The 21,396-nt window shown below is 40.5% G+C and overlaps 1 protein-coding gene, 1 long non-coding RNA gene and 6 other non-coding genes across 8 annotated transcripts; 1 reads left to right on the top strand and 7 right to left on the bottom strand.

Moving 5' to 3' along the window:
- Positions 1-2,422: 2,422 nt before the first annotated feature.
- On the bottom strand, positions 2,423-13,341 carry LOC143116504 (uncharacterized). The gene is made up of 3 exons (XR_012985813.1): positions 13,252-13,341; positions 12,667-12,743; positions 2,423-2,499 (listed from the first exon to the last, which is right to left on the bottom strand). It is a non-coding gene; the product is annotated as an uncharacterized LOC143116504 (long non-coding RNA).
- Positions 9,541-9,613, top strand: trnaa-agc (transfer RNA alanine (anticodon AGC)). The gene has a single exon. It is a non-coding gene; the product is annotated as a tRNA-Ala (tRNA).
- trnag-gcc (transfer RNA glycine (anticodon GCC)) lies at positions 9,765-9,835 on the bottom strand. The gene has a single exon. It is a non-coding gene; the product is annotated as a tRNA-Gly (tRNA).
- trnag-gcc (transfer RNA glycine (anticodon GCC)) lies at positions 10,301-10,371 on the bottom strand. The gene has a single exon. It is a non-coding gene; the product is annotated as a tRNA-Gly (tRNA).
- On the bottom strand, positions 10,840-10,912 carry trnaa-agc (transfer RNA alanine (anticodon AGC)). Its single transcript has one exon. It is a non-coding gene; the product is annotated as a tRNA-Ala (tRNA).
- Positions 11,692-11,764, bottom strand: trnav-cac (transfer RNA valine (anticodon CAC)). Its single transcript has one exon. It is a non-coding gene; the product is annotated as a tRNA-Val (tRNA).
- Positions 13,342-17,126: 3,785 nt separating the features above from the next.
- rpp21 (ribonuclease P subunit p21) lies at positions 17,127-20,079 on the bottom strand. The gene is made up of 5 exons (XM_076277694.1): positions 19,391-20,079; positions 19,075-19,175; positions 18,852-18,934; positions 18,036-18,170; positions 17,127-17,585 (listed from the first exon to the last, which is right to left on the bottom strand). Exons 1-5 carry the CDS (start codon positions 19,445-19,447, stop codon positions 17,488-17,490), a joined length of 474 nt encoding a protein of 157 aa, XP_076133809.1. The 5' UTR covers positions 19,448-20,079; the 3' UTR covers positions 17,127-17,487.
- On the bottom strand, positions 20,021-20,092 carry trnag-ucc (transfer RNA glycine (anticodon UCC)). Its single transcript has one exon. It is a non-coding gene; the product is annotated as a tRNA-Gly (tRNA).
- Between the last annotated feature and the right edge of the window lie 1,304 nt (positions 20,093-21,396).

Raw genomic sequence — 21,396 nt, 5'->3', positions numbered from 1 at the left:
TCTCCCGCCTCCTCTATATGTGTTGTACGATTTTAAATAATCTGCTTTAACTTGTTAAGCACTTGGGGTCAACTTGGTTGTTAAATGGTAAAGGGACTTAAAGCTAAGAATACTGTTAAAAACCTTAGTGTCCTGGGGCCTTATTCACAAATTTTTTTATCTTACCACTAGGAGTACTCCTAAATCGCACTAAAATATTTTAGCTAGGAGTTTTCTCTTAAGTTATTCACAACGCCTTTCAGACCTACTCTTAGTAAGGAAAAATTACAACTCCTAAACTAAGAGTGAGTTTTCGTTGCTATGGATGACGTCATTACTCATGCACGAGCTTGACTGAAGTGACCACCTTGATTGGCTGATGATTGTAACGTGGGAATGATTCCAAACACTTCCCTTACGATGGTAAGTGACAGGTCTGAGAATTCGTGCGAAGGACGGAAGATGATGAATAACTGAATAAAAAGGCCTAGCCTAAATTAATAAAGAGTAAGGCAAAACAAATAGCCTAGTAGCCTAATGAAACATAGGCTATGGATTGATGCAGTATCTTAGCAACATTATTACATTAATCTGTCACCATATGCCTACTGTTGCAAAGAGGAGAACATTTTCATTTGATTCACAATGAAACGTTACATTTAATTTACATGTTGACAATGAGTAGTTTTGGTTGTTGTTGGTGGCGTTATTGCATCCCTTTTATGCCCACAATGCAAAATTGTTCCCTTGCGATTGGAAGCTCCTGTAGCCGCATACGCATTTCAAAACATTGCGACGTGAAATGCCACAAAAAACGGTTTGTGAATAGGAGTCCTCTCGACTTCTTTTAAGCTGTCCCAGACTTAGGTGCTACTTTTAGGTCTAAAATGCTTCATGAATTACTTTTAGTGAAAAAAATTCACAAAGTTCTAAAGTTAGGAGTGACACGCCCATTATTTTTAGGAGTTGCTCCTAAGTTCGCCACTTAGGAGCTACTTTTAGGGCCCGTCCCATTTCTCCCCCCTTAAAACTTCCACTTGGTTTTGATTGCCCTCAACATTAAAGCCCCCTTGACAAGGGAAGTGGAGGTGAAGATCTTTCCCTATAAATTGGGACACCACTAAATGCAAATTAGCGTAGCGAACGTGCTCACCTACATCACGCGCAGCGCCGATGTGTCTACCGGTAGTAGCCTGCTACTATTTTCATTCAGGAACATGCCCATTCCAGCGGTCGTTGTTGTGTGGGCGGTGCTGGTTTATCTACATCTAGTTAATCAACAAAGATATTCGTGTTCATGTGAACGCCAGAACACCCACCTTAAATATTGACGAAACTACCCAGATCAGATATATAACGTAATTTGATGGGCAGACTCTCAAAGCACTCAGCAGATATCATGAACATCGTCAGATAGCTTCGTGAGATATTTTCTAACATTAGTGTTCAAAACTCAACAGTCCATCAGATGTGCATCCAGCTAACATATTCCAACATATTCCGAAATTTTAATATGCTTATTTGCGAAAATATATGAAAAATTTGGCCGGCTCGCTGAGCTCGCATGATATCCAGGGTAATTTCATCTCCCACTTCGTTTTAAGCCTGCATCGGTCCTGGCTATGTTTTGAGGGTTGATTTTAAGGGCAAAATAGCACTTCCCCTTGCTCCCTATAGTAATGGGACACCCTAGCCCTACACGTGCAAAAACGAGGGTTAGGGCAAAAATCTAGGGGTAGGGGAGGTATTGGGACGGGCCCTTAGCCTTAAAATTCTTTGTGAATACGGCCCCTGATTGACAGCGATCTTTCCTTTAGCTGTGATTTGAAAGCAACATCTAGATTAGCTTTTTATCATTAATGATTTAATTGTGAATTTAACGGAGTGGACCCTTAAAGGAATTATCCGGAATAAAATGCACTTTAGATCAATTTACGGATGGTTGGGAGTACATACGTTGAGTTGACATCAAAATCATGTCATTCGGATGTGTTTTGAGAAAGTTCGTTTTTACCGTTTTTAGTCAAAACTCGTTAGCCTGGAATGTGACCAGGGCAATCATTTCACCGCTACAAAACGCTATTTTTATACCTCTTCTACAGTTCCAAACAACATTACACTTACGTGGTAGTGAGTAGAGGGTCCCTAAAGCCAAACCGAAGTATCCCGAGGTCTTTATGTGGTCGGATAGAGAGTCCAGAATGAATTTCATCAAGCCAGTACCTTTCCGGAAATGTTGCTGCTGCAGCTGGCGTCTTTAGGGGAAAGTCCGTAGAAGTCGATTGCCGAATGTGGAGTAACACGCTCTGGAAATTCACAATTTCGTCACCGTTTAAAAAAAATAAAAAATAAAAATAGTCCAGTCCATACAACTTCATTTCAATTTCGAAAGAAATACTAGACTATGTTTTTTTTTTTTTAAACGGCGTCGAAATTGTGAATTTCCAGAGCCTGTTAGGCTATGGACATGGTGTCCTGAACAGAGCCCTCACAAAAACAAAGTCCTTCCACCGAAAACAGCTGTTGACAAAGAAACCCAGACATGAACAACGGTCCACCAGAATCTTTTTTGCCACACAGTATAGCAACATGGCCTATAAGGTCAAGAATATCATAACAAAGAACTGGGACATTTTACTGAGCGATGACACTCTTTCCACACATTTTACAGAGCCTCCCATGGTTTCCTTCCGAAGGGTGCCAACCCTGAAGGATGCCTTGAACCCTAACTATCCAATGGCCCAGCATTACAAGACTGCTGGCCACACTAACCAGATCAAGCCCATGGTCATTGAAGAAGTCCCAAAAAACATCAGGGGGGGAGATAGACTGAAGCGTCTCTTACAAAGGGAAACATTCTGGATACACACACTTGAAGCCACTACACACCCTGGCCTGGACTTCTCACCATTATTGTGCTTTAACATTGACAATATAGATATGTGTTTACCAATAATAATGTGACATCTTGTAATATCAAATCATGTATGCCTACATGTTTTGAGAATTGTAAAGTACTATGTGAGATACTGTTTTTGTGTATATTCACAACGTTTGACACTTTTACAACTATGTAACACCTTGCAATATGTGGATTGTTTTGGGTCTTTAGGCCTTCATGTATTCAGAGCACTGTTTGATGTATTTATAGTGTGGCAGATTAGTGAAACAATCGTTCACTTTGTGATACAAGCATCAACTTTGGAATAACCTCTTAAACAGCATATTCTTCAAATGTCACTGAAGGGGTGAACGATTTTGGAAAAAAATCAAATTGCGATTTTTCTCACCAATATTGCGATTGCGATGCGATTATTTTTAAGCTCTTTATCTTCTGTCTTATTCAACAAAGACAAGCAATATATTATTCTATAGTATGACCAACACAAAATTAGATAAGTTAAACATAAACTGTTCTTTCCTGGAGCCCAGGCCTATGTTATGATGGCATTAGGTCATTGAATAAGATTGATGAATTAAATATTTTTTATTTTATACTTTAATCACATTAGTAGACCTATATTTGTTGAACTTCCAGCCTTGTAAACATTTAATGATTCTGATTCGTTTCTATTTCATGTAGATATGACCTTCTTTCGTTAGTTAACAAATAGGTCTACATGTAGTGGCACTGACACGGCTTCTCCTTGTCCTGTGCTCTCCATACACGCGCGCGCACGCACACACACACACACACAGACCCGCTCCTCTCCTCTGTAGGCTACTTGCACGTGAATCGGAACAAACTACTGTAGACTAGATTGTTGTAGCGCAAATAAATGCGGCCGAATGACCGTTCGGCTCGGTGTTAACTAAAGGTTAGCATCATCAACACCGCAGCGCAATACGCATGCATGCAAATTAACTAGTTTGTTCATATCACAACAAAGCCAATCGCGGAGACAAAACTCTTTAAACAGGCAAAGTTATCAGCAGTTAGCAGCATGTATGTAGCCTAGAGCTTTAGCTGGTAAGCTAATGTTAGAACAGCTGGGTTTTTGGTGGTTAGCTGTGTCAACTACTTGCGGATAACATTATGCATCAATTCATTACCTGTGAGATGAAATGTTTGTGCCGCCAACCCCCTTGGATATGCAAATGCCCCCACTGTCACTGTACTCCAGTAAACAAAGTCCCCAGTGCAGTCTAAACAGTCGTGGAGTTTTAATCATCAGCTGGACAAGTGAACGAAGTTACCAGCCAGAGTAGCAGCACAGGGGAATTATGAACTAGAACCAGGGACATGGTAGGTTCGAGCAAAAGGTAATGAAGAGGTTTATTTTTAACCAAAGTAGCTCCACTGATCAGACCTTTCTTGACACTGTTAGCTGGTCCTCTTGTTTACGTTTTTTGCTTCTTCAGTGGTCGGTGAGAAGAGTCGGTGGCGCGTCGGCAAGCGCAAGTATAAATGCGTTTTGGTGACGTCACATATTACAAATCGCAGCCTTTGCGGTTTGAAAATCGTGTTTCATCATATCGCGATATTATCGCAAATGCAATAAATCGTTCAGCCCTAACTAGAAGTCACGTGACTTTGCCCTTTGACGTTAACTCACCATAGCATGGTTTGTTTATTAGCCTGGTTAGCGTTGTCACTTTACTGTCTATGCACTTAACACTACCAGCTCCTCATGTGAGAAGTTGTTGCAGTTGTTGGGTATGTGAGTGGAAAAAATGCTACACATATTTGAAGCCATCACCCAGATGATGTAGGCTACCAATTACTGAAACGAGGGGTAAAAAACTTCCCCTGCGCTTCAGCAGCCTTTGGATACATATACAAATAGGGCCAAAACCTATGGCTTAAATTAAACGATTTCGTAATGACAGAAAGCTATGTAAATCGCGTGGTAATTATCTGAAAAAATGCTACACATATTTGAAGCCATCACCCAGATGATGTAGGCTACCAATTACTGAAACGAGGGGTAAAAAACTTCCCCTGCGCTTCAGCAGCCTTTGGATACATATACAAATAGGGCCAAAACCTATGGCTTAAATTAAACGATTTCGTAATGACAGAAAGCTATGTAAATCGCGTGGTAATTATCTGTTGGGGTAACTTGTAACTTCTCACATGAGGAGCTGGTAGTGTTAAGTGCATAGACAGTAAAGTGACAACGCTAACCAGGCTAATAAACAAACCATGCTATGGTGAGTTAACGTCAAAGGGCAAAGTCACGTGACTTCTAGTTAGGGCTGAACGATTTATTGCATTTGCGATAATATCGCGATATGAAGAAACGCGATTTTCAAACCGCAAAGCCTGCGATTCGTAATATGTGACGTCACTAAAACGCATTTATACTTGCGCTTGCCGACGCGCCACCGACTCTTCACACTGACCACTGAAGAAGCAAAAAACGTAAACAAGAGGACCAGCTAACAGTGTCAAGAAAGGTCTAATCAGTAGAGCTACTTTGGTTAAAAATAAACCTCTTCATTACCTTTTGCTCGAACCTGCCATGTCCCTGGTTCTAGTTCATAATTCCCCTGTGCTGCTACTCTTGCTGGTAACTTCGTTCACTTGTCCAGCAGACGATTAAAACTCCACAACTGTTTAGGCTGCACAGCAGCCATTCACCTGTGCACTGGGGACTTTGTTTACTGGAGTACAGTGACAGTGGGGGCATTTGCGATATCCAAGGGGGTTGGCGGCACAAACATTTCATCTCACAGGTAATGAATTGATGCATAATGTTATCCGCAAGTAGTTGACACAGCTAACCACCAAAAACCCAGCTGTTCTAACATTAGCTTACCAGCTAAGGCTCTAGGCTACATACATGCTGCTAACTGCTGATAACTTTGCCTGTTTAAAGAGTTTTGTCTCCGCGATTGGCTTTGTTGTGATATGAACAAACTAGTTAATTTGCATGCATGCATATTGCGCTGCGGTGTTGATGATGCTAACCTTTAGTTAACACCGAGCCGAACGGTCATTCGGCCGCATTTATTTGCGCTACAACAATCTACAGTAGTTTGTTCCGATTCACATGCAAGTAGCCTCCAGAGGAGAGGAGCGGGTCTGTGTGTGTGTGTGTATGGAGAGCACAGGACAAGGAGAAGCCGTGTCAGTGCCACTACATGTAGACCTATTTGTTAGCTGACGAAAGAAGATCATATCTACATGAAATGGAAACAAAATAGAAACGTATCAGAATTTAAATGTTTACAATGCTGGAAGTTCAACAAATATAGGTCTACTAATGTGATTCAAATAGTTAAATAAAAAATATTTCATTCATCAATCTTATTCAATGACCTAATGCCATAACATAGGCCTGGGCTCCAGGAAAGAACAGTTTATGTTTAACTTATCTAATTTTGTGTTGGTCATACTATAGAATAATATATTGCTTGTCTTTGTTGAATAAGACAGAAGATAAAGAGCTTAAAAATAATCGTTCACCCCTACTTCTAGTTGTAGTCTGTTTATGAAATGAAAGGAGCAATTTCGTTTTTAAAAAAAAGGCAAAATAGTGTGATATTTTTACAGTTAGTACGCTAGATTATTACTTTACACACAATGAAAAATATTGAGGCAAGTTGTAGACCCTTCCATATACAACTAAACACAGATGTTGAAGGTCTTGCTTAAGTGGATTTTTAAAAATATTTTTTCTATGTAATTTGCACTTTCAGAAATAAGAGATGCTGTAGGCCTATTTTCAGTTTTTATAGCTGATTGTTTTATTTTGTTTACAAGTTACAGATTGAGTCTGGTTACTTATTGTACTGTTTAGCCTACATCTTACACACTTCAGGCTGTTGCAGATAGCTCAGGGAAGAGACTGTATGACACTAGGTGGTACAGCCTGAGAAATGTACAAAATAATGCTTTCTGCATTTTTGTTTTGCTTTTCCCTCCATTGTACCGAACTCGTACCGAACCGTGATGTCCTAACCGAGGTATGAACCGAACCGTGTCTTCTGTGTACCGTTACACCCCTAGTTTACATGACCCCTGGAGGCAAACATACGCAAAAAATTGGTCATCCTAGGCCCTACGGTTCTCAAGATATTCACAGAAAACTGTGTCTGCCCTACCCTCCTTTCGGGGGTCCAGCCCAGCGGGGGGGCTACAGATCAAAACGAAAAGAGATGGTTCCATGCTATCCATGTGGGGTTACATGCCCACCAAGTTTTGTGCACCCCGGTCTTTCAGTGTCCCAGGAATTTTTGTTGGTGTACGGTCACTAAATGTACACATAAATTATTTTATTGTAAGGCCCCCCATGAAGGAAAGTCCACGAAACTTGCCATGCATTCGGAGGGTGTCATAATGATCCTACACTTTCAATTTCGTGCAGTTTTGACCATGTCAGCCAGAGATATTGTGATGAAAACACCTAATGTTTTGCTTTTTAATTTTTTTAACTAGGTGGCGCTATACATGAAATAAGTGGTAATGGGATAGGTTGACATTAAGACCAACATACCAATGGGATAGGTTGACATTAAGACCAACATACCTAGGCCCTACGGTTCTCGAGATATTCACAGAAAACTGTCTCCGGCCACCTACAGGCCATAAATGAATTTATTGTGTGGCCCCCCCCCCATGAACGGAATTCCACGAAATTTGGCGTGCATTCAGAGGGTGTCATAATGATCTTACACGGTTACATGCCCACCAAGTTTCGTGTACCCCGGTCTTACAGTGTCCCGGGAATCCTTGACGGAAATTTGGACATGCGAAAAAGAAAAAAATAAGAGTTTCCAGAATGTTGACAAGCTTCGACTTCTGACCCATGTGGAGTTTTCCGGAGTCGCTCAATGATGCAGGGAAAGACTGGTTTTCATGCTTAAAGAATTTGCTTCTTACGGTCACCTGTACCTGAGTCTAACTCTTGGCGAAAGAAGTCAGTGTTGTTCTTTTTAATTGGTTTGTAGAAGGAAGCTTAATCACCCAAACCATTGAAAACGTCTTTGAAAGAAACCTTACCTTTCTCAAGATGAGGGCCAACAAGCTCAGCGGCACTTGGGTGTGCAATGGCTTTTGACTCTAGCGTGAGAAGATCTCTGGACTCCTCCTGAAAAGGGTTGCCCAGGTCCTTCATCACACCAAACAACTTCTGGACCTTGTCTGTGGTTAGTCTGTTCATGGTGTCGGATATCCTCACTAGCTACTTTGGCCTGAGATGCAGACTCATACTGAGAAACCAAATAACTAAATTCTGGTCCAGATACCATCCATCGCATTAGGGCTGATGGGTTCTCAGTTATTCCAATGGCACCACCATCACCTTTGACAATTGCATGATTGCTAAATGTGATTGCAAATCCATGCTTTTATCTCTAGCAGAGTCAATTACTGTAATGGTATTTTTACAGGTCTCACAACAAAGACAATTCAACTGCTACAATTGATTCAAAATGCAGCAGCAAGAGTTTTCACCAAGGCCATAAGAACTGACCACATTTTTTTCAAGAATAACATTGTGGACACCTGGCAGTTTTCAGAAAAGTTTTCGTTTACATTAACCCGTGTATATGCCTTAGGAGCATGCCAAACCTGTAGGTGGCAGTGTAACGAGAAGCTCAAGCACATGTTAGCCAATCAGAATCCCGAAAATAGCAACAGCAACGAATCACTTCCTCTATCTCTTTTGAACTGACGAAAAATCTCTGCCTCATCACATAAATCTCTGTTTGTACCTGTTTAGACACAAACGAGCAAACAGTTTTCCCAAAAAAACGATTAGCCCGGAGTTTTTAAAAACTGTGTTTGTGGGGGGGGGGGGTAAAACCTCCGTTTGCGTCTAAATTACAGGGTCAAACGCAGAAAAATATCACCGTTTGTATCGTTTTCGTCTAAACACCACCTAAAACTAAAGACTGTCAGTGTAAAAACGCCCTAAATCACTGCATTGAACCAGGCCCGACTATCTTGCAGAGTTTAGCTTGTAGATCAGTGTTTCCCAACCTTTTTTCCTTGAAGGCCCCCTGGCCTGGGTCTAAGACAAGCCAGGGCCCCCCTACCTGAACTAACCGCATACACACAAAAACAATAGTGATTAATTACAAACTTATAAGTTCAGAGGTAATAAATAGCTACATGAATTTAAATGTGGAACAAAAAAATGTTTTAATTTGGATTATACAGAATTTTGATTATCCAATTGGGTGTGTTATTGGGATTTTATACATTTAATGAGCGCAAATATAATTTTGTTTATTTTTTATGTTTACATTATTTATGTTTTAGTTTTCTTATTTATTTTATATATTTTACCTATTACTATGTATCCATAATTTTTATTCATTTGACCAATTTTTATTTATTTGACCTATTACATTCTTATCTATTTCTATTTCACTTATTCTACTACATTTACTTTATTTATTGTTTGTTTTTAAGTTTGCTCTTATTTCATTTATATCTTTTATAATTTTTTTTATTCATTTGACTACTTTTCCTATATTTTAAATGTTAGGATTTTCTTGCGGTGTTCTACTGGTGAAGTAAAGCACATTAAACTGAGCTTTAAGTATACTCCACATGGAAACATGTGAGTAACCCAACTCATGATGACCCTCCCCCACAGTGTGCAGCATGGGGAATTAGCTCAAATGGTAGAGCGCTCGCTTAGCATGCGAGAGGTAGCGGGATCGATGCCCGCATTCTCCAATGAAACTTTTTTTCCCTCTTCATCTGAGGTTATACACATAAAATGGGATAAACACCATGAACTTTTATATTAGGGGCTACAACTAGCCCTCCCCCCAGTCCTACAATGCAGCTTTCCAGAGGCCTGCTAGAATGCGTCTGGGAAAAAAGTTGCATTGGCCGGGAATCGAACCCGGGCCTCCCGCGTGGCAGGCGAGAATTCTACCACTGAACCACCAATGCGTGAAGACTATAAGAATGAGACATCTATTAAATACATATACACCCGTGTTGATCTCCATCACAAGAAATCTTTTTTCCCCCCCATTTAAACCATTTTATTATCTGCATGGTTATTATTATAATTTAAAATTCAATCAGTTCATTTTAAACTACTATTTTAAATGCTAATGTGATGTTTATTGTTATAGTTGTGAGTCGGTTTAGATAAAAGTACCCCCTAAGTAAACACATACAAAACAGAAACATAAAACTACATCTTAACACCACTAAATATCTTGAGAATAAACTGAAGAGCTCTGCAGTAATAAAAGTGATCTAGTTTCCTACTTCAACTACACTGTGAGCCCTTCCCCCCTCTAACGCATGCAGCTTACGGGCTACACCCATACCCTACCCCCCCCAGACACATGCAGCTAAAGGGTGACGTGGTTTACCAGACCCCTGCAAGGCATCTGGAAGAAAAGTTGCATTGGCCGGGAATCGAACCCGGGCCTCCCGCGTGGCAGGCGAGAATTCTACCACTGAACCACCAATGCTTGAGAATTATGCGATTGAAACATGTGTTAAATACACACACACACTATTGTTGTTTTCTATTACAAAAAATCCTTTTTTTCAATACTTGAACATATTATATTATATTATATGTATGCTATATAATGCTTATTGTTGTTATTATTTTATTGATTAACTTTAACTGTTATTTTCAATACTAATGTAATGCTTATTGTAATTGTTGTTAGTCACTTTGAATAAAACAAAGCCTGCAGAGTAAATACATAAATCATAACCATATATTTTAATTAATTTTGACAACAGCTAACCACTTCAACAGCTAACTACTACATTCAGCTACATATACAAGCAACTTGCTGCTAACCAAAACATTACTGGTGCTCTAACTTTAAGGTCTTAGTCAGGATCCTTAACAACAAAATGTATAGCCCATGGTGTTTATCCCACTTTATGTCTATAACCTCAGACGGAGAGGGAAAAGGTTTCAATGGAGAATGCGGGCATCGATCCCGCTACCTCTCGCATGCTAAGCGAGCGCTCTACCATTTGAGCTAATTCCCCGTGCTGCAGATGGTGGGGGAGGGTCATTATCAGTTGGGTGACTCACATGTTTCCATGTGGAGTAAATGTAAAAATGTTACACGTATGTAATTGTGCATTATAAGTACTGTTTTTAGGAAGAAAGGAAATACATTTTTACCAAATCCTAAGTTTTATTTCAGTGTCAAGTTTTATTTCAGTAAGTTTTATTTCAGTGTAAGTTTATTTTCCTTTTTCAAATGTATGTTAAGTTCTAATTGAATTAGTATATATTATTTGATTGTAATATTATTATGTCTTATTTACATTTTAATTTATGTTGATATTGTACAGCACTTTGTAACTTTGTTTTAAAAGGTGCTATATAAATAAAGATTATTATTATTATATTATTACCACATTTCCTTACAACAGTGGTTGTGAGAATCACAAACGTTAGCAACATACTTTCCATTTCCTGTAGCTTACTGCTATGGTCAGGAAGTTCATTATTAGCACTTCAATTTAACACACTGGATTGCACTACTAAAACACATTCAAAGACAGCCTAGGTTGCTTCTAGGTTGCAACTGTAAATGGGAGACTTTTCGAGTTATAAATGATTTAATGTACTTACTATGTTGAGACTTAACCATTTAGCCATAAGTTTAATTTTACATACAGACGTCACTAACTTATCCTGTGGTTAACAATGACCAGACTCTCTCACCACTTTTGGGGGCAGTTAGCTCGCATGGCCACGCTATGGTTCACATTGTTTCGTACTTTTACTCACGTCACTTAGCAATAACCGAAAAAGCTGTTTCCGCCCGGTTTCGAACCGGGGACCTTTCGCGTGTGAGGCGAACGTGATAACCACTACACTACGGAAACTGTCTCTATTTTGAAACGGGTGCCATTTTGAGCCATTCTTCTCGGTTGTCGTATACGAGTTGCTGAATCATTTTACAGAGTTAAACTCCGGTACTTTGGGATTTAATGAAGCCAACTGAAGAACACAACATACTGTCGTGGCAGGTTTTGGGGTCGTAATAAAGTTATAAACAATTGGAGGTTTGCCTTCAATTCAGCAAACGGTAGGCTAGCCAGTATAGGCGCACTGACAGTTCGTCTTCCAGCAGGAGCACGAAAGAAGACGACGGCAGAACAGCCGAAAACCTTACCATAGAGGGTTAAAGCGGAGCTAGTAATCAAGGATCTTTGACTATACTTCATACGAGTTTTATGCGCCTAGTTTCGGCCTCGGGACGATATTACTCACTGAAGGAATAATAGCCTATCCTACAATGTTGTCAAAGTAACAACGGTCAACACGTCAACAATTTTATTTATCTTCAGAAAGAGGATATAATTCGACAACTGCGGTCAAAATAACCTATTGTCGAATGCGATTGGTTGTGGCTCTTTTATGTGGCTTCAGATAACACGCCTTTTATGAATGATTTACTTTGACAGTTGTGTAGGTTGTTATTCTACATTTACGGTCTTATTACAACGACCCAAATAGCCTATGGCCACGACAGAAGTTGGCTTATTTTCAATTGGCAATCCCAAAGTACCGCAGGCTAATGATGTGCGGGTCTGGTGAGCTTAGAGGCAGAGGATAAGTAGGTGGAAATCCTACCTCACCCTAATGCAAAGCCTACACGAAATTCTGCACATTAACATTTACAACTGTTGGCGATTTTGATTATGCAACCCGCAATATCTCCTGGATGCTTGCACCCACCAGACCCGCGCACCACAAATCGCCTGCCCTGACTAAAGTAGCCTACCTGTAGTGAAGAACGCTGTCTAAGGTCCATCAGTGTTCATCTCGTGCATCTTCCAGAACATCACCAATCAGTCGATTCTGAAACAGTATTATGGTCTGGCTGTGGGACTATGCCCTGCATCTCTTTGTTTTGCACAACACATACGTATAATAACATATACAGATATGCTAAACATGTGTAAACTATAATAATATAACATTTCACTGAGCTGTTATAACGTAGCCATTATCATTCCTTGAATAAGCTTCTCTCATCTAGCGACCATGCTGTAGGCCTAATTACAGCTTCAACAGACTTTTAAAAATCAGATATAATAGTTCGACCTCATCAAAATGTTAATACGACATCATGATTCGGATTAATAAAAATTCACAAATCCACAAAATAACTATCTTCAATATTCAACACAAAATTTGCTACGCGCACAAGACCAGAATACATGCTGCGAGCACATGGAGCGAAAATGCTAGCATGATCTTGTTAGCTAACTAACTTTGCTCTGTAGAATTACTTTGCAAATACTGTAATTATATCCTTGCGCATCTCCAAACAAACGTAAGGATATCATAAATACAATACACTCACCCTGATTTTGTCAACACAGCAAAAACCTTGTACACTCATGTCTTGAAAAATTGTTAAAATGTAACGCTGGGTCGGTTCCATAGAGGTCGGTTCAGGTGATCACGTTCTACTGACCATGATGTCAACTTGAGCAAGTGCGCATGTATGCAGCCGAGGTCATATGCAAATTATCACATGACTTTTTTTTAATCAATAAATTAAAAGTCACTGTAATTGTCTGTAAATGTATGAATTTAAAGTAACTCATTGAGTAGTTTAATTAAAATCTGTATTTGTTAATAGTAATGATTATATTACCATATATTGACTAATAAGGCTGCTTCATTGATATCACTTTTGTGGCATACCTAGATAGATAGATAGATAGATACTTCATTGATCCCCAAGGGGAAATTCAGGGGGTCTCAGTAGCATACAGACATCACACACAACATGCACTTACAACAGAAATGGTAAATATAAGTATAAACATATAACCAAACTCCACTGTACAATAGAGACAGTAGGAGATAAGAAAAACTAACAAAACTAATAAATACTAAATATACTATATAAATTAAATGTAAAAAATCCAGTGTGCTTGAGGGTGATCAAGCATGCAACGCTTGTAGTGACAGGGCCTGTAGTTCTGTGTGCATGGTGAAGTGCTCAAGAGAGTGAGTGTCATGGTGAAGGTGCAAAAGCAGTCCAACAGTAGTCCTATAGTTCTGTGTGTATGGTAAGGTGCTCAAGAGAGTGAGTGTCATGGTGAAGGTGCAAAAAGTAGTCCAACATTAGTCCTTTAGTTCAGTGTTTTTCAACAACTGTGCCGTGGCACACTAGTGTGCCGTGAGAGATCATCAGGTGAGCCGCAGAAAATTACCCAAATGTCACTCACTGGTCCAGAAAAGCAACTGTTGCATCAAATAATTTATAACCACATGCCCTCATTGATTGTATGATTGCACTATTTGTGGTATGCAGGCATTGTACAACGGGGGACCCATATCCAGTATTCACAGAATCATCACATATCCAGTTCATAACAACAATTAAATTAGATATAGTCACATACAAATGAATCAGAGGGCGCTTGTTTTATTGAGCAGGTCTTGCATAGAAGCCATAATAAGGCCATATCTATGTATTATTTGAAATTTTAGGCTATGGTATGTTTATTTTTTCTGCACACAGGATGTTAGTGTGCCGTGGGACATTTTAAGTGTCAAAAGTGTGCCGTGGCACAAAAAATGTTGAAAAACACTGCTTTAGTTATGTGTGCGTGGTAAGGTGCTCAAGAGAGTGAGTGTCATGGTGAAGGTGCAAAAAGTAGTCCAACATTAGTCCAACAGTGCAACAGTGCAATAATAAGGTCTAGAGACCAGCATAAATAATATGGACAAATAGGAGAGTAAAGTATAATGTAGACAAGGTAATATAAAAAACAATGTCAGTGCAAGAACAGGTTGAGGTAATAGGGTTACAGCCATTCAGTATTGTAGCAGAAGCCATTGATCATGTGTGCTAATATAGCATGAAAAACAGTGTAGCAGGAAGTAAAAACATTAGGCTGTGGACATTAGTAAAACAGTAGTAAAGCAGTAGTGGGCAGTCAGTACTCAAACATGGAGAGGAGAGGCAGACAGACTAAGCAGAGAAGTCTATCTCTCCTCTTCCCTTAAGTGAAGCATTAAACAGTTCAATGACCCTGGGGACAAATGACTTCCTCAGCCTTTCAGTTGTGCATGGCAGTGAGCGAAGTCTCCAGCTGATCAAGCTCTTTTGCTTTTTAATAGTGCTGTAGAGTGGATGGCATTCATTGTCCAAGATGTTGATCAGTTTGTTCAGGGTCCTTTTGTCAGATATTGAAGTGATGCACTCCAGTTCAGCTCCCACTACAGAACCTCTTGACAGTCATCTCCATTTCACAATTACAAAGGAAACTAACATATTTTGTTTTGGTACATATTTTGTACCCAGGGCTTACGGTTAGAACAGTGTTACTCGTCAAGCTATAATTGGTGGCTCGCATGGTAGCTTTGGCGAGATTTCGTTAAATTTGGTAGGCCTAAACTGTTCGCCAAAGGCCAGCTTGATAAAGACAAAAGTAGGCTAGGCTCTGATTTAGCCTAGTCTACTGTATGACTTCAACGAGGTGATCTTAAGTTTCGTTCTGTTTACAGTATCTTACTGCCACTGCAACGCCTTTGAATGCAATCCGCTGCCCTGTTTACAAATGCTACAGCGGACTTATACATTTCGCGCAGCTGCATGAATCACGGAAAGCGCGAATGAAGTTCTAAATGGGACCCACTGTGTGGTAACAGTCAATACATTTTTTCAAATGTGCTTCATAAACATACAATATTGCACTACAAAAACGCAAACATCTGAATTATACTTCCCCCTTCACCCAAATACAGTAATGAAGGTGAAAGGAAGTTATTAAGCCTTAATGGTGCTTCCTGGGTATCTGTCAAACCTGCTACTACTAATACTAAAAATACAGCATGAAGAAAGTCAAGGACATGCATGCCAGCTTCCGCTCATCCCAGTACTAAAGTAAATCTGGTCTTAAATGAAAATGTATTGGCTGTTTCTTTTTTGTGGGATGTCCAATTTATATGTAGAAATGCACATTTGCAAAGGTGACTTAGTATGTTGTCGTAAAAGTGGCTCTCCTTTTGATTTTGCACTGCCAATGTGGCTCTTGTGAAAAAAATAGTGAGGATCACTGGGTTAGAACAACACCAATACAACTGATACTCAAGGCCTATGGTTAGAACACCAATGCAACTCTTACCCAAGGCCTACAGTTAGAACAGCAATACAACTGTTACTCAAGGCCTACGATTAGAACAACAGCAATACAACTGTTACTCAAGGCCTACGGTTAGAACACCAATACAACTGTTACTCAAGGCCTACGATTACACCAATACAACTGTTACTCAAGGCCTACGGTTAGAACACCAATACAACTGTTACTCAAGGCCTACGGTTAAAACAACACCAATACAACTGTTACTCAAGGCCTACGGTTAGAACAACACCAATACAACTGTTACTCATGGCCTACGGTTAGAACAACACGAATAGAACTGTTACTCAAGGCCTATGGTTAAAACAATTTTGGCGTGGCTTACAACAGTGAAATTAATATTCTAGAGTGGTTCGGTCAAATCACTGATGAAGATCCTACTGTAGTCGAGGATCAGCATCCCATCCACCTACATGTTCAATATCAATTCAACTCAAAATGGACACACACACACACACACAAGGGGCAAAGCTGGCAGAGTCTCACTACACATGGGTCCGTGTGTGTTTGAATTTGCTGAACCAATTACAGCCACCTGTTTCACAGATGGATCAATACCCTGAGGTGGTATCATACTCAAACTGACAGAGTGATATGTTTGTGAGCTGTGTTCCCTCACTCTCCACCTCAAGTGGTGTGTTAGTGAGCATTCTGGCACATAAGCTGTCGTGCATCACCCAGGTGGGTTCTACACATTAGTTGTGGTTAGTGAGGTTCCCCCTTTCCCTGAAAAGCACTTTGCGTGCATTGAAAAGCAGTATATAAATGCAATGGTGTTGTTGTTATTGTTGTTGTTATCGAGACACTTTCCATTGCCTGTCTATAGGGAAAGAGTGCCCTGCTGTGGCATGGAATTCTCAGATCGACAACACACATATTTGATGAAGTTTTCCCTTTTTTAAACTTTATTCTCCACTGTAATAGAAAACATCAAATAGTGTCCATCTGGTCAAAATTCACATATAAGTGTTTTATAACCATGTGAAAGGAAAATCATTGTTTATGAATTCTTAGTAAAACCAGCAAAAGAAAATGCAAATTATAAATAGTGTAATAACCAAACTATAATACTGTACAGATTAAAAAACAACAACCAAATGTGTGTTTATTTACATTACAGTGCATCAGCACCTCTGGTGTCATCGCTGGCCTGTCACAGGACAGACACCAGAGTAAACTACACCCGGGTTAATCAGCAGCCATGGACCTTCCACTATCCCATAATAAGACCCCATTCAAAATTCAGCTCTTGGAGATCCAGAGGCTCACAGACCGATAACTTCAGAAAACAGGAAGACAGCTTCTGTCCTTTAACGCTGCTGTCTGCGACGACAGGCTGAACAACTGCTATGGTGAAGCCAGCATCACCCAGGCGTTAAATATCAGTCCAGAAGGACAGCTGGGTTTACAGAGACCTGTCCCTCGGGTATCCAGTGTCACGGTTGTGTCGGGGCTTTCCCTTTAGAGGGATCAGAGGTCGTGCTCTGGGACGGCCCGGGAACTGAAGCTTCCTTCTTCTGGCTGGAGGGCTCCTCTGTGGATGAGAAAAATCACACCTGCAATGAGTCCCTCAATTTATCACAAACAATACAGGAATCTAATGCAAACTGGTGTAGGAGAAAAACAGTTAAATACATCATGTGTTGAGGAAACAAATTGCATTGAACACCTGCAAAGCAGCATTTGAGACAAGCACTAATCATAAGCAGCCATACGCAATAAGTGAAAGCTGACGAGTTTCCTGATATCAAAACAGGGCCACAGACCAACCCTGGTGTCATACAACAGCTGACCTACATAAACAAGCAAACAGTGTTGATGTGGCTGACAGAGGCAGAGTGAGCAGCACTAACCATACTGTGACTGAAGCAGAGTGAGCAGCACTAACCATACTGTGACTGAAGCAGAGGGAGCAGACACTAACCATACTGTGACTGAAGCAGAGGGAGCAGACACACCCTGCTGTGGCTGATAAGACACTCACCCTGCTGTGGCTGATTCTCCAGCTGAGCCTCTGGCTGGTCCACCCACAGGCGATGGTCGGGGTTGTTCAGCAACTTTTTTGTCTGTCCGCAGCTCAGACACCGCAGCACGGTCACACTCCGCTTCCCTCTCCGCTCTACAAACCAAGCGGACACATTAGTACACACACCCTTTTCAAACCAAGCAGACATTAGTACATGGTTCACCAAACTAAGGCCCACGGGCCGACTCAGGCTCGCCAACCCCCTTTGACTGGCCCCCCAGCCCCTCTGCCCCCCACTACTTGAACCGGCCTTTATGGCACTCCCCAAAAGAAGTCATGGACTATTTTTTTTTTATTGCTTTTTGGCCAATAGTAACATGTCTGCATCTGGTATTTTGTTGATTTTTTCAGTTAAAATTTTATATTTAGTTATAAAAAGAACCATATTTGCCGAATTTTCATCACCCAACATGCTCGAGATCAAGCAGTGACAGACAACGCACGCGCAGAGAACAATGAGGCCTGCTGGTGGTCATTTTGGTCTGGGTCATACAATTCTGTTATATAGCTGGCCCCGCCCCGAAAAAAGTTTGGTGACCCCTGCAAGTACATACACCCTTTTCCTTATGAGATCAAAACACTGTTTCTTCACTTTTGTCTAGTGTTGATGCCGGCTTGCTGGTCAAACAATTTGACTACTTCAGTGCCTGACTACATTGCTCTCCGAGGCAATGGTAGTTATCTTAATAAGGCCATGTAAAGATCATGAAAAAGTGCATGTGTAGTAGTACTACTACTCATAAACAACATCACTTCATGTGATGAGAGACTTACTTCTCTGCCTGAGGGTTCCCGTCACCCCAGGAACCAATAACCCACAGCATCTCTTACAAATGGTTCTCTTCACGGAAGGATCCCTGCATGGAGATTTGGGGAAAAGCTGTTACCTGTCAGGTCACCATGTGCATTGTGCAGTCACAGAAAATGAGCTGAAATGATCCGAATGACCAGAACACCTTACAAGGGTTAAATATGTTGTAAACGTTATTTTACTCACTGGCGAAGAACCAGCCGACGTGCGATGGTTTTCTGGGTGAAACAGTAGAAACGAGCGAGTTCTGTGTTTTCTGGACTCTGGCTCAATACGCAATGTGCAGCCTAAAAGGGGTAACGTTAACGTTAATAAAGGTCAATATACAATAATCCTACACAGGCTACTCCTGGTAGGCTACAAATGCGTTCTGCCTCTGAATGTAGCAATGTAATGTTCACCAGAGGCGGCGTCTGAGCTTGTTCTAGGTAGGTTAAATAAAAACGAATAGCATACCAGAGACGGTTGATAAAGTATATTAAGGATCTTTGAGCATACTTACTTGGTATAGGAAATTCAGTCTCTGAAAAGCTTCCTTGTCCTTGATATTTCCAGCCATAGCCTACCACCGGGCTCACTCACTAGAGCAAAATGTTGACACGCTTGTGAACAACAGCGAAGTTACCAAATTTGCATGGCATGGCACGCATGCATGCATAGACCATAGACGCATGCAGGCAGGAGACGCCAAAACAGCAAATCACTTCCTGTTAAGTCTTCTTCCTACGTCAGGCTACCAACAATCGGTATGTTATCGCCACCTAGCGAAAAATAAGCAATAGTGTGCAAGAGTGTGTATGCTACATTGTGCCTATAGTTATATTGTGTAGCCTAGCCTACCTCCCCTTTATCTGCCTTTAAACTTCAGCTGGAAAAACTCCCACTTTCTAACTGCGCAGTGAGATTGATCTGTAACATTAGGCCTATTATAAACCCCTCAGCTCCTTGTTACAGCCGCAATCAGCGTCTCTGGCTGGTTGAAACGCCAACTAGCCTATCTCACCAAGCTACATTTCCTGCCATCCACTCATTCTTGTAGTTGGTTTATCAACCGCAGCATGTGAAACCGGTGCAAAACGAGTTTCCCCCATAGGTTTCCCCTAGCAGGCAGGCTCGTAGATGAAAAAAAATCTGCGTTGGCCGGGAATCGAACCCGGGTCAACTGCTTGGAAGGCAGCTATGCTAACCACTATACCACCAACGCCGATGTACAGCTAGCCTACATATTTCCAAAATAAAAGCCTAAAACAGATTTAACAATATTTTGACTTATTCTGAGTGTTTGTCAAAACGACTCAAAAGTGGCTACTGTAATGAAAACACACAATCACAAGTCATGCCATACTCCCCTCTTTCTGTTATGTGTGCATGTGTCAATAAGGTAGTTAATTTATAACCTGTCTGCATTATGGTATTTCAGAATAAAAGTTTTTTTTTTACTGGGTAATTTTGACATTTATTTGACATTTATTTCTCTGTTTATTTAGATCTTCACACTTACCCCCCTATTTTGAGTTTTTGGCCGTGTTTCACATCCTTTAACTTATATTCAAGTGCTTGACCTCTTTTGAAAGCAGAGGCCTTGTAGATTTAGCCTGAAGAGCCAGACCCACATTAAAATGTAGTGCTCAGTCTGAGGGGCGGGATAATCGGTTGTCTTTCAAATTCCCTCTGCACGCAATAGGACAGCGCTATGAGTCCCATGCGTTTTCCCACCAGCGGAGCTAGTTGGCTAGTTCAAACTTTTGCCAACTTAATAAAAGCTTATCTCGTGTCACACTGTTCGCCAACAACAACATCCATCTTATTTGTTTTTAAGTAGCAGGGAATTCAAGCCAAACCGTTGCAACTCTGCCATCAATCATTATGTTAAGCCCGCCTAACGACTCTATACACGATTTGATTGGCCTGATAGAAGTTTAATTTTTTGAGCTCACAAGCCAACGGAGAGTTGCTAGACTAGCCCTGGCAGCCAATGTAATTTGCTGCCGCTAGGGTGCGTCTAGATTTCTAGGCTATTGTAGATTATTTTAGTACAAATATATTGACTGTGTGCTGAACTGTCAGAGTGGTCAGAGTGAAATATGAGTACTTAAGACCATTATTTGCCAAGGTATGCTCATGCGTTTTGTAAAATACCCTATGGGAACTCCCCATAGGACTTTTGGTTACCCAAAATGCATACTGACAATAAAAGGCTTTATGTGTGGCAACCTCTTGGTGTAGAAGCATAATCCTGGTCTCAAATGAAAGGCAACACTTTGAGGTTTCTTGTAGACTATTTGGAATGTATGTCAGGGATTCTGACATAAAATGACTACACAAAATACGGAATGATTACACAAAAGTCTCTATTTTTGCATTTTCTTTGTTGGTTCAATGGATGTGTATAAAATGGGACTGCATCTGCACAACTAATATTGGATAAAACAACATGAATTTACAGGGATTTCTGTGAATATTTCAGTACCCGTTATGCTGCATCTACTTATTGCTAAGGGATATACA

The sequence above is a fragment of the Alosa pseudoharengus genome, unplaced genomic scaffold, assembly GCF_046254945.1.
Source record: "Alosa pseudoharengus isolate Yale_2024_CS ecotype anadromous, Long Island Sound unplaced genomic scaffold, YU_APseudo_1.1 YU_APseudo_1.1_scf_11, whole genome shotgun sequence".
Classification (NCBI taxonomy): Eukaryota; Metazoa; Chordata; class Actinopteri; order Clupeiformes; family Clupeidae; genus Alosa; species Alosa pseudoharengus.
This window is presented reverse-complemented; position numbering and strand designations above follow the sequence as displayed.

Coding starts and splice junctions, on each gene's coding strand:
- rpp21 (XM_076277694.1), bottom strand. CDS start 19,447: ATGGCTGGAAATATCAAGGACAAGGAAGCTTTTCAGAGACTGAATTTC. Junction 19,176..19,390: donor GACTGAATTTCCTATACCAA/GTAAGTATGCTC, acceptor TACCCCTTTTAG/GCTGCACATTGCGTATTGAG. Junction 18,171..18,851: donor GGGAACCCTCAGGCAGAGAA/GTAAGTCTCTCA, acceptor CTTGGTTTGTAG/AGCGGAGAGGGAAGCGGAGT.